Source organism: Hippoglossus hippoglossus, chromosome 9 (genome assembly GCF_009819705.1).
Source record: "Hippoglossus hippoglossus isolate fHipHip1 chromosome 9, fHipHip1.pri, whole genome shotgun sequence".
Lineage (NCBI taxonomy): Eukaryota > Metazoa > Chordata > Actinopteri > Pleuronectiformes > Pleuronectidae > Hippoglossus > Hippoglossus hippoglossus.
The window spans coordinates 13,311,679-13,324,604 of NC_047159.1; the positions used below are offsets into that span (position 1 = coordinate 13,311,679).

The window sequence follows — 12,926 nt, forward strand, 5'->3', positions numbered from 1 at the left end:
ATGACATACTAACTCAAGTTAATCACTTACTAACCCAACTCTAACTCCATAAAATTACTTTGTTACTCAATACCATGACTAACTAATTCCACATAATCACTTACTAACTCAACTTACTTTCTCAAACTAATGACTCACTAACTAAAATAAATGACTTACTAACTCAAGATAATCACTCACTCAAGATGATCACTTACTAACTAACTTTAAAGCATCTTCTCTAACCTGTTAGGGCAGCTCTGCACTTTTCTTCCTAAAACCTATAGATCTAAAGTTATTTCCTAAGGGAGATACAATTCATCACCTTTACAACTAGCGTGGTTCCTGCCTGTCGGAGTCAGATCAAACGCTCATGAGACACAAACTAAAATATAAAGTCAGGTGGATCATATTTCTGACGAGCCTCGTGTCGACTCACCAATCAGGTGACGCCTTCACCGAAAACATGTCTACCTCTGTCAGAAGCCTCTGATAAACCGGCCGGTGCAGAACCAACACTGATCCCAACACTTCAGCTGATCCTAAACTGGACGGAATCTTTACTGTCCCACTGAGATGCATAGCAGACTCCTCCGTCGACTTATTTTCACCTTATCATCGCTCATTCTATCCGAGGTTGTGATGGGATCAGGGGACTCAGGTGAGTCCTGCCTCAGGTCGAGTCCGGCCCGGGACGGACACACACGTGTCACGTTCCTGCGAGAGGACGCGTGGGGCGCGCGCTCCTTGTACCTCAGCCTGTGGTCCGAGGACAGGAGACTGGTGACCTGCGAGGTGAACAGCAGCCCACTGGCCACGGAGAGTTACCGCACTCTCTGCGGGAGGAGCGACACCCAGCTGCAGGACGAGGAGTTCACCCGGAGGTTTAACTTCAGTGTGTTGGCCGCCCCGGATTCTCCCTGCGCGCCTTTCTCCTCCTCCTCCGGCGCGCCACAGGTCTCCAGGCGCACCAGAAGAACCGGGACCGAGGGGAAAGTGCGGAGGAAGCGAGGATGGTTATTTCCGGGGACGCTGTGGTGCGGCAGGGGAAGTGAAGCGGTCAGATACGAACAGTTAGGTGAGGAGGCAAAAACTCTGGTTCCATCATGGTCAGCTGGCCAGACTGGTATGGATTGGGTCACGGGTACAGAGATCACAGTGTTACAGTAGATAACAGCCAGAGTCTATAGGCCCTCAGATGCCTGCAAGAATTTCAGCCCCCCCCCCCCCCCCCCTCCAGCTGTTTGCCCTTAAAGGTTCAGTGTGTAGGATTCAGTGATATCTAGTGGTGAAGTTGCATGTTGCAGCTATATACCCCTCACCTCACCCTCCCCTTCCAAACATGTAAGAAAACCTGTGGTAGCATTCAGTTGTCATAAAAACTCAAAATGTGTTTAGTTGGTCCAGTTTGGACGACTGTAAAAAACAAGGCGGCCTCCATAGAGAGGACCCCCCCCCCCCCCCCCCCCCCCCCCTGATGTAAATATAAAGTATTTCAATATAAAGGGCCCATTTTAGGGTAAAGAAAACAACAATTTGTACAATTTAGAGTGACAACATCACTAGGATTACTTTATTTTAAATTTCTGCCAATAGATCCCTTTCACCTAAATCTTACACACTGAACCTTTAAACCCATCAGCACCTCTAACTTAAGAGGTTTCTTGAAATACTCTTTAGAAGATGAAAATATCAAGTATGGTGCATACAGTATTTTTAAGCCCCATAACCTTTTACATTAGGCCTAGATAAAGCATTATAAACCATAATGATCATTTTGCACAGATATTTGCTATGGAACAAACAAAGATCACTTTTATTGCTGAGTTTCGTTGTATTAAATTAATTTTTTTATCCCGAAAGCATTAAGAAAATCAAAGTTAATAGAGAATTCAACATTTTGGGGATTTTATCTCATGGGTGCATGGAGTCATTACACAAAATTCATAACTAGAAAGGCTCCTGGGCTTTTATATGGTAAATGTGTCTAAAGATGGCCACTTCATTTTTAGTTTTCAAATGACTGTCTTTGAAGCTTATTGATTTTAAATTACATTAAAGATCTCTGCTTACAACTGATGCAAAGAATCTGCTGTGATTGAATTCAGATCTTGCTCTCATGCACAGGGATGTTCGAGAACGCAGACAGATGCTGCCGTGAACACGACCACTGCTCCCACATCATCCCTTCTTTCACCGTGAATTATGGAGTCTTCAACTCCTACTTCTACACGCTCTCACACTGTGACTGTGACCAAAGGTGAGACTCAGCAGAGGAATAATGCACATGAAATGCTATTGGTATCTAAAAACAATGACTTATTAACTAAAGAACATGACTTTAACCCAAGACAAAATAGATAATAACTTCCTAAATAAAAAAGAATGACGTACAAACTCAAAATGAGGAGTATCTCAAAATATAATATTTAATCAGAACACACAACATTCTACTGTGGAAAAAATACTGTCAGCTGCTGTAATGAATTTGGGCCATGATACATTCCTATATACAGTTAAACTGTGATAAATGACAGAAAAATTATCTCAGAAAAGTTATTGTGAAATTTTACTATAGAAACTATAGCGATGCGTTTCAGTGCAGGCATCTAAGTAGAGATTAAGTGTGGTGGTAGTCTGTGCTTTCTGAGACTTACAATTCTTACACATAAAGTCGTCCTCAAGTCTGGAATTTGAGTGTAATATTACAATTCCAATAAATGTAAAGCGACTCAAGTTGAAGAACCTGGGGCCAAATTATGTTACAATTCAAAATAAAAATACATCAATGCAATCAGACCTTAAGCTAAACTTTTAATGTCAAGACTGAACATGCTGCTCATTATTTTAGCTATTGCTGAGCATTCCATTCCTCCTACACAATCTATTATTTAAACCTGAAAAGATGCGTTTGATTCTCACATCCAGTGCTGACAGGTGCACGTGTATTTTGTTTGCAATCCAAACACTCGGGGTTCATCCACAAGTAAATGACACACAATTTAGGAATTCACCTCCCGGCTGGAATGTGTAACATATTGTTACACATTGTTTTATTTATGGATATTTACCCACCATGCTGCCAGACTGCTGCTTGACCATGGCTCGTTCTTCTTCCGCTTTTCACCAGGTTTCGACAGTGTCTTCTTGAGGTCAATGACACCATTTCTAGTATGGTGAGCTACAGCTTTTTCAACATCCTGCGGATTCCCTGCTTTGAGCTCAAACAGCAGAAGCGATGCACCCAGATGTACTGGTGGGGAATGTAAGAGAAACACTTTTATATTATATTGTTAGACAACCATAGGTGCAAGACATTTGCTCAATGGAAAATGCAGGTATGAACACCTGGGAAGCTGGAGCAGCAATTGTAGCTCGGCAGCTTGTTGAAACACGTCTGACAATCTGAAAAGCCTGTTAAAATTATGAGAGGCATCATGCCACTCCGATTGTGCTACTCCTCTGCTCTGCACCTCTTTAACTGTCAGCCTTCTAACAAATAGTCACACAAACATGAAATGATTCATGATTTACCTTTTGTCAAGGTATTGACACACCATTCTGTAATGATTATAATTCAAGGTTTGTTTATCTCCATAGAAAAATACAAATTAAAGGTGCTTGAAATTACATATAATACTCCATAATAGTACCTCTTCTTATGAATAAATATGCAAGGAATTTGCTCAAAATGTATTCTTAATTTCCCTGGCTTGGTTTTAACATGCATGTTTATTCTCTATAGGTGCAAAGTAGCCAAAGAGGCTCCATTTGCCATCTTTAAAAGCCCACTCCCATACAAAACATCTGATGTTTCAAGCAAATATGGGGACAGTGCCACCAGGAGCAACTTAACAAGTAGTGAGAGGCAGCAGGTAACCAAAAGCCCAGCGATCAGCCCACGCAGAAAGTCACCCAAAAGAAAACATAGATGTGGCCCCAGGGCCCCACCCAGAGGAGACACTTTCTACCTCAGGACAAAAGGGAGAAGATGTAAAACACGCCGGATACCATCAACAGTCGCACCCTCTCAAATGGCCCCAATATCAAGGGCACGCACCACTACTCCTTCAACGGAAACAGCTCGTTTAAATGCAACTAAACTTATCACTGTGGTGTCACATAAAAAAAGAGTTGGGAAAAAAAAGAGAAACAGAAAGGGCCTGTTGGTTTCCACCACACAGAGACGCCAAGTTCCAAAGCAGGCGTCTACAAACTCTAATCCACGGACATCATCTACAACACAAAGCTCCTTGTCCGTAACACGGAGGCAACAACTGTATCCAACAGCAGCCACCACAGCAGAGACCAAAACCAAGAGGAGTCACAAAAAAGGTAGAAAGCAAAGTCGCTGCTGTGGATTCAGGAGGGCCGACACTTTAAGGCCGCTTTGTAAACGTTGTCTGGAGCAAGAAACAACTACAGATGGCCCGCCAAACAAAGTGACAAAACTTCAGAACCCACAGCAAAGAGAGAGAACAGACACACCAGAACCAGACAATTTGAAAATACAGTTGAATACAACCACATTTGCAACACCCATCAGAACGAAACTAAAGACCACAGCCTCGCTTCGTAAGGACGGAGAGTCACTAAGGCAGATGGACTCTCACCTACTGGGGAATAACACAAGCCAGAAGCACATGGGTAGTAACACAACACAAAGTCCCCTTGTGGGAATAAGCTTTAAAGAAAATAACACAGTCACAGGTGAGTGCATGCAGCTCCCATCACTTTTACACTTTTGCTGCATAAGAGGCTCCTGCACAAAAGTAATTATTATGATACATAATGAGACGTACAAATTGTCAAATGTTTAGATTATAACTTATCTATATTGGTTATTGACCATATATAATTATCAAGGGCCAGCACTAAGTGTCAATAAGTCAGGTAGAACCATTTTTTATTCGGGCTGGAAACATTTTAATATAATTTTTTTAGAATTTTACATGTCATATAATATATTGACAACTTATAACAACAATTACTTAAATGACCTTGATAACATTTTACATATAAATGAGCATGTTTCAAATTTGACAAAAAGAACAAAATACCACTGTTAAAATTATTTTTTTATTTTTTAGATTAGCATTAGGACATGAGTCATGCTGCTGTCCTACAAAAGTGGTGATTATGGCCCTTGAAAGAGCACACAAACCTTTTGGTGACATTACTGTGATAAACATGTGGCCTGGGTTATTATTTGGAGCTACCACGCCCCCTACAGGTGGAAAAGAATGCTAACTCACACCACTAATGATAACTCACAAAAAAATCTGAAAATAAGCTTTTAAAGGGCATAACAACATCAATGGGCCACTGTTGCTTAGTAATTAAAGAAATGTGGGTGCAGTTATATAACCTGTGTCATGATACAAGCTTATTTATTGCTCCTGCAGATAGCCAGCTCCTGTGTGGAAGCCTCAGATATCTGGATGACTGTAAATACCAAATCCCTCCTCTGGAGAAGAAGTATGATCTGCAGAACATGGAGTCAAAGACGGCCTACCACTGTGACTGCACCACCCGGTAACACAACAGCATTTTTGTGTTTTAGTCACTTTTTGGTTCTCCGTATTTTTGTATTCACATACACTACCGTTTGGGGTCACTTAGAAATTTCCTTCTTTTTCAAAGAAAAGCACTGTTTTTTTCAATGAAGATAACATTAAATATTTAGGGAAGAAGCAGGCAGCTGGTATGCTGTCTGTAATGGAGTGGCCAGCGCAGTCACCAGATCTCAACCCCATTGAGCTGTTGTGGGAGCAGCTTGACCGTATGGTACGCAAGAAGTGCCCATCAAGCCAATCCAACTTGTGGGAGGTGCTTCAGGAAGCGTGGGGTGAAATTTCTACAGATTACCTCAACAAATTAACAGCTAGAATGGCAAAGGTCTGCAATGCTGTAATTGCTGCAAATGGAGCATTATTTGACATAAGCAAAGTTTGAAGAACAAAATTAATATTTCAAATAAAAATCATTATTTCTAACCTTGTCAATGTCTTGACTATATTTTCTATTCATTTTGCAACTCATTTGATGAATAAAAGTGTGAGTTTTCATGGAAAACACAAAATTGTCTGGGTGACCCCAAACTTTTGAACGGTAGTGTATGTAAACATTAAGTTTTCGTCCTGTATTTGTAATTTCTGACATTTATGCCAGGGGTTGTTTCACAAAGCAAAGAGTAGCTCGATTACTGCACTGAGTAAATCCTGGAAAACAACTTGTTCTTCAGTCCATTTTTTTATTTAAGGAACCGTTGTTACAACTTTCTAATCCCACTTCTTTTAATAGGTCCCTGTTCTACAGTGCAGAGCTGCAGATGTTAAGAAATGAATATTACATTTGTTGACAGTGTCAGAACTTTGAAAGAGGATTCTATTGCAGTGTCACATGTGTGGGACTTTTTGCTTTGTGTTATCTGGTGGGATCACAATATCAAAAGTTCAGCATGACATTAGGCTCCCCTCCGAAGCAGCTTTACAACTTAGGAAACATGAGACTTATACAGCTTTTTAAACCAGTCAAAACTAAATGCTACTCCACTAGTAATCCATTGTGACCATATTTTGCATTCCTGAGCTACCTCCATGCCCCCCCCCTGCAAGTTGCAGTGGGATGAAATAAAATAATGTTGACGTTTTGACTGAAGTACAGGAGTTTTGTTTTATTGAAAGAACAGTTGCACCTTTGGAAATAATTGTCAATTATTGCATTGTTTCAAGCTCATGTTCTCAATGTTTGGGGGAATGCAATGTTCACATTTGTCAAAACTTTCTGTCAAAAATTTGTCAGAATTTTACTTTAATAAATTGGTCTTAGTTGTTGTCTAGCCATCATCTATATACTGCTTCTCCTTTGAGGGTTGTGGGGTGAGTTGTAGAAAGCCGGAGTAGCCGGAGGAAACCCCCACAGACACAGGGAGAACTAGGATTTGAACAGGGAACACTCTTGCTTTGTGGAGACAGTGCTAACCACTATACCACCGCACTGCCCTAGTTGTTTCCTAGTTTCAAACAACAACAGTTTTGGCAGGACTGAGCAGGAAAACTAGATGTGATCGAAGTTTAACAGGGTTTAGGTGTAGACCTTTTTTTACAGCAGTCATTTTAACACAGGTATAACTACGAATATTATTTGATATCTATTTCTATCTATTTATATGTATAATATGACCATTCCCTTTAAGCTAAAACTGTAGTGACACAGCTAAATGGAACTCAGCCATCCATAATTTTATTTACATTCTTGCTTTTCCTGCTGTAACATGTCAAAAGGTCTTGAAAACTACCTATAGATTAACTGCCACACCTAATGGAACAGAGGCATCATTATTGTTATTGACTGAATTAGCTGTTGTGGAAAAACGATCTTGTAGTAATGGCAGGTTTACGATCCTGTAATTTTTGAATACTTACATTTATCAGATTTCATTTGATTTGATTGACTATACCGCCTACTGCTGTGTAAAACATTTCTTGCTCAGGCTACCGTCATGCATGTATGGTAACACCATTATTCTTCAAACCTGTCTACTGTATGTTATAAACAATGAGGAAGGCCTGTCTCCACAGGCAGCTTTTCTCCTTCTTTGTCTGTGCATCTCTCTCTGAGTCACACACAAATGCATACCCTGCTACATTGTCTCATCACTGCCTTGTATGCAAGGTTGTAAATAAACTCTGTTTTTGTTTTTGTCAATTTTATAGCTTGGTTCTTCAGATCAAAAGCTCCAAGCAGCCCAGGGTTCTCCCCACGCTGCTGATGGATTTCATCTCCCAATACTGCTTCAAACTGCCGAAAGAGAACAAATGCCGTCGCAGAAAAAGGTTTGAAACACAGATATGAATATTCGTGATTATCTCAGATAACTTTTGGTTAGAGATTTACCGGTCTGATGTGGTAGCTCAGTTCGTCTTTATGCAAAAGATGAATAGGCTGCGTTCTGTTTCTTATATTGTTATGTGTTTGTTTTCTAGCTGTTCTGGAGGCTTCATTAAAGCCTCTGACCTACTTCGAACACTTAAGAAGATGGAGGGAAAAGACAGTGGCGGGGTGCAAAATTCAGGCAATGAGAGGAAAAGAGGGATTCCTGTTCGCCTTTATAAGCGATGCCTAAGGCTGGAGAGAGAAGCTGATATTGTGGCACAGCTCACATGATTACAGACTAAGCTGCTATGTGCAGCACCGGCAATGACTTTATAAGCTTTAAATTCATGCAGCAGATTCTGTTTCTCTGATGGTGACAAAGAAAAGTCTGATGAAAATAGTAAAGGACTCAAACCCTTGAATAAGGTAATATTATTGTAAGTATGCCATGGATGTAAATGTAATATATATTTGAAGAACTGTTATACAAATTATATGAAAAAGTAATGCACTCATTTATTCTGTTATTTTATTTGAAAATCTTGTGGCTGACGCATTTTTATGTTCACTGGTTTAATAGAAAAATAACAAAACACAAACTTATTATACAACAAACAAAATCTTGGTTTACCTTTCTACTATAGGAGTGATGATTATTTGCTTGCTACATGTATTCAGTGTGATCTACTGTGTCCCTGTTTCTCATTATATATGATGCAAAATGTGCACCTCATCTGCCCTTTCATTTCAGAGTCTTACAATGTGTTGCATCAGTGTTTTTTCGACATGTTGTTTGCTAGATAAGAGAGATCGGAAATGGCTATATTACTTATGTGAAACAAAATCAATGATTGATTCCTGTTTAACTGGACAATCATCAGGTTTCTACCTTCTCAAAAACACTACCAGGGTAAATTTACAAGATCTAGGGGGCACCATAGTGTAGAACACTTTCAGGGTTCAATATACATGAAGTATATGAATAATAAAAAAAAAGGATCTTCACTCATTACCTCACTCTGGTTTTCATTGCTGTTTGTTCAAAAGGATTACGCTAAAACTTCAAAACCGATTCTGAGGTATGGGTCAAGGAAAAACCCATTAACCTTTGAACAAGATTTTTTTAAGGAAATTTTTACTGATTTCCAAGGGAATAATTCATGGATCTTAAAATATCTGCGTTTGTTTGCCTGTTAGTTAGCAGGATTGACCATTTACACATGTTTTGACTAACTCCTCCTAGAGATTTCATCAGATCAACTTTAGATTCAGTGATTGTCATCTCAACAATTTGGAGATTAAACGTTTTAGTGTATGTCACACGGTCAGACCGTGGCGTAAAATTTTGATGATTGCCAAAAAAGAGGGATTTATTATGACTTCTCTGTGCATTGTCCAATCAGCACAAAGATTCTGTCACATGATCAGAGACTCAACGCTGGGTTTTAACTTCATTGTTGCAGAAGAAGCGACGCCCCATTTATCCAGGAACATTGGAATCAAATCGTTCACTGCTGAATCGTAATCGAATCAAATCCAGTCTGTCTGTAAACTCAGCAGAGTCTTCTTTGTCGAGCTGGATATTGAGGTCAGCACTGAAACTCTTCTCCTTCACCAGCAATTCAAAGAGCTCCAGGTTTTGATTTAGCAGATTGTCTTTCTCCTGTCTGAGTTCCGATTCCCGCTCACCACCTCACTGGGCTCCTGATAGCCATCGTACATCATGAACATTTCTTTCATCTTCTGCAGTTCTTGTCTGCTCTTCTCTTCATTCTCCTTTGCCCTCAGTTCTGCAAGGTACAGCGGAAAATGTATCAGCTGTTGGTCATTCATCTCATGTGCCATTATGGTCTTTTCCTCGATTTACTGCAGTGTTGAGTTTAGTTGTTCAGGTGATTACTCTGAAAGAATAACACTTGTGTGTGACTTACAATTTAACTCCACCCAGGTTTTATATAAAAGAACACTACAAAGGATTCATTAAGCAAATAATTCCTTGTCAGTTTGATTTTATGTCACAGTGTCAGTGGTCCTAGATTCCTTCGATGTCTTAGACTGTTGCAAAGGTGAAAGATTTATACGATGTGAAGAGAAACAAGAGTGTTTTTGACCTGAACAGATCTATTGATCTATAGATGATAATGATAGCACCACCTACTGCCAAAGGGAGGTAAGCCTCGTTTTACAACTTTAATTTGATTTACATAAAATGAATGGTCGTGCACCTGATGGTCCACGCCATTAGTGTAGAGTCTACAGTAGACCATGGTCCGCACTTGATGGCGTGGACCCTAACGCGTGATTAGTGGGAGTGGTCCAGCACAGCGTGACGGACGCAGGAAGTGACGTGTTTATCCTTCCCGCGATGCACGAAACGCACGCAACACGAAGCCGCTTCGCCCGGCCCCTGTTCGCCCGGCCCCTGTTCGCCCGGCCCCTGTTCGCCCGGCCCCTGTTCGCCCTCCCCCACGGCCGCATCAGGTTCCCAGATCGCAACGTGCTGGGGCCCGCACAGTGCTGCTCTCAGCCCTAGTTATAAATAATATTATATAAGTTAAATACAGTTAGTATAAATACAGTAATTATATACAGTAAAATAAACAAATAAAGAAATGTTCTGAACGAAACAGCGTTGTCTGTGAATGCTTGTTGCAGTGGTCACTTCTGTGAGACACCACAATGAACTCATGAATTTTTGACAGCTTTCATCCTGGCCCCGCGGTGCATGCTGGGAGCGGCTCGTTGGCCTTGGAAACATGGCGTCGCGCTGACAGCTGGGAGACTTTCATTATCTGCTCCAGCCACTGACACAGCGGCGGGACCGTGAGCCGAGCCGTCTGCCCGCAGCCCCTCACCGCGGTACGGGCTCGCTCCGGGTGCCCTCCTCCTCCCGAGCAACCCGACAGAGCGGCGCGATAACGGATTCAGCCCGGGTGTCACGCCCACTCTGCTCGGTAACGTTATAACCGTACGGTAAGTTAGCTCTAAGCTAACCCAGCCAGACAGCTAGCATCCGCTGTTAGCACGACACGAGCAGCGATATTATGTGAAGCGGAGACGCCGCCGCTGCCTGCTCACTGCACGGCCGCCGTGTGATAGCTCCCCCGCCCCGTTAGCACACAACCCTCAAACACGACTGACAGTTAGCACGGAGACGGTATCGCCGGTTATGTTATTGTAGCTCGCTAGCCGGCTAGCTAGGGCGTTTCTGTCACTCCCGTCACTGAATTTTTAATGTTCGACCCCTTTGGCATCACTGTCGGAGGAGAGAGCGATGGGCTCCGGGGCTGTGGATTCGTCCCAGTGGCTTTCGGTGAAGGAGGAGACGATTTTCCTCCACGACGGACTCATTCGGGTCACGGACTTGGCCGAACTGCCCAGTGAAATCGGAGTGTCGGAGCAGGGGGACACCGAGCAGGAGGTGGGTGAAATCCATCTCTCGCTCAAACACATATACACACACACACACACACACAAAGGTTTTGTACATAGAATCACACGCTCGTTGCTGTGCTAGCTGTGTGTGTCAGTGTCTTTTTTAATGTAAATGTGTTTTCAGTGTCTGCTGCTGCAAACCATCAGGCACAAAGGTCGCGCTCACGTTTGCAAGTCCACTGCCTTGTCACAGAACTGCTGCTAATATACTGGTGTCACCTTGTAACTGAATTGACTTCAATCTAATCATACATGCAGAAGTGTACAAAGTATATGATTGTGTGTGGTCAGTCAGTGCATCATTCCATCTAATGACAAGTTCAGTGGAAGCTATGGTTCGTTTGCAGCCTTATATTCTATTCAAATGGTTCTTTTTTTGCATCTGAGGTGTTGCACTCGCTTGCATGATGTCCCTCTACCTCGGGTGTCAAGTTGCACAACTTTATTAGTAATGCCAGAGCAGCAGCTTGCCTATGCAGACAACTACTCAAGTTGCATCAAACTGTAAACATTCGTTTGCATGCACTCACAGCAGAGTGCCGACCAGTATTTTATAAACCAAGCGTTTGTGAGCATCTATCACGTAAACATTCGGGAAGTTTTGTAACTGCAGCGTCACCAGATACTGTCAATTGTTTCCGATTAGCGCCAGGTGTAATGCCATCGTTTATGTCCTGCTTTTTGGTCTCTAAACTCAAAGCAAAGTTATGTCCAGTGCTTGGTCTTAAACAGAAGGTGGGTATTTGTATTCAGTAGCTTTATTTTAATTTATTCATCCATCAAAGGAAGTCCCATTGAGATATAATATCTCTTCTTCCAGTGAGTCCTGGTAGAAATGGGCAGCACTGAAGTAAAAAAAAAAAGAAGCTTCAGATAGAAATCTTTAGTATTAATATTCACTTGGCTATTCTCCCACATTTACGATTACATTAAGTAGCCCCTAACTCAGAACTCGTCCACCCTCATTTCAGTTTTGTGCGTGGCATAAGTTATTGCAACTTTTTTAGGTTTCATGTACATAATGTGTATTAACACATCTGAATCAATTATTATATTATTGTCAAAATCTGGGAACTCTGTTGTGTCTCCATAGTTAGGATGTGAAAACTTTATATTAGAGTTGAAAGAAACTTGATTCAATATCAATGTGTATTTTACATCCTGCATATTTCTGTACACTGACATCTACACTAAACAAACTAGTGCTAGCATTACCCATAAATCTGTAGAGTGGCTTACATTTACCACAGCACTCTTGCCATGTCTCTAGAAGATGAGGAATGTGCCTTAATCAAACTGATTAATATTATCGGTTCAACCTCTTTTTAAATGAAGTATAAACTCTAGTTGGTCCAACTCACTGTGAATTATCTGTACAGTAGTTCAAACCAACATTTCCATTTCAGGATATCTACTTGATGGCACATAAAAAAACACTATCGGCCCATCTCTTAATTTTCTGCAACTATTGGACTTTTAGTAAAGGGAATGAACAGCGCTTTAGCCTATGATCCATAAGAAATTCATATTCTAATGCATAGCTGTAGGATGGGAGGAGGTGCAATTTCCACAGTTTATTGTGGGAAGTGTTTTAATTTTGCATAAGAACTATGCTGAGATTGGTGAATGGCTTT

The 12,926-nt window shown here is 41.3% G+C and overlaps 2 protein-coding genes across 7 annotated transcripts in view; both read left to right on the plus strand.

Annotated features, from left to right (window-relative positions):
* The first annotated feature begins 621 nt into the window (after positions 1-621).
* On the plus strand, positions 622-8,264 carry LOC117767676 (group 3 secretory phospholipase A2-like). Its single transcript, XM_034595478.1, has 7 exons — positions 622-1,057; positions 2,107-2,239; positions 3,110-3,244; positions 3,725-4,689; positions 5,385-5,514; positions 7,698-7,817; positions 7,968-8,264. Exons 1-7 carry the CDS (start codon positions 622-624, stop codon positions 8,146-8,148), a joined length of 2,100 nt encoding a protein of 699 aa, XP_034451369.1. The 3' UTR covers positions 8,149-8,264.
* Positions 8,265-10,574: 2,310 nt separating this feature from the next.
* Positions 10,575-12,926, plus strand: part of LOC117768483 (probable E3 ubiquitin-protein ligase HECTD4) — a 34,313-nt gene continuing 31,961 nt past the window's right edge. For 5 of the 6 annotated variants that reach the window (XM_034596853.1, XM_034596856.1, XM_034596855.1 and 2 more), the window contains exon 1: positions 10,576-11,278. In XM_034596853.1, coding sequence (XP_034452744.1) covers positions 11,132-11,278 — 147 coding nt within the window. In that variant the 5' untranslated portion in view covers positions 10,576-11,131. Of the gene's footprint in view, positions 11,279-12,926 lie in introns of all 6 variants that reach the window. The other variant, XM_034596854.1, reaches the window with a different exon arrangement.

Excerpts from the sequence above, each read along its gene's own strand:
- LOC117767676 (XM_034595478.1), top strand. The coding sequence starts at position 622 with ATGGGATCAGGGGACTCAGGTGAGTCCTGCCTCAGGTCGAGTCCGGCC. Across the intron at positions 4,690-5,384 it reads AGAAAATAACACAGTCACAG|ATAGCCAGCTCCTGTGTGGA; the intron begins GTGAGTGCATGC and ends TTGCTCCTGCAG. Across the intron at positions 7,818-7,967 it reads AAATGCCGTCGCAGAAAAAG|CTGTTCTGGAGGCTTCATTA; the intron begins GTTTGAAACACA and ends TTTGTTTTCTAG.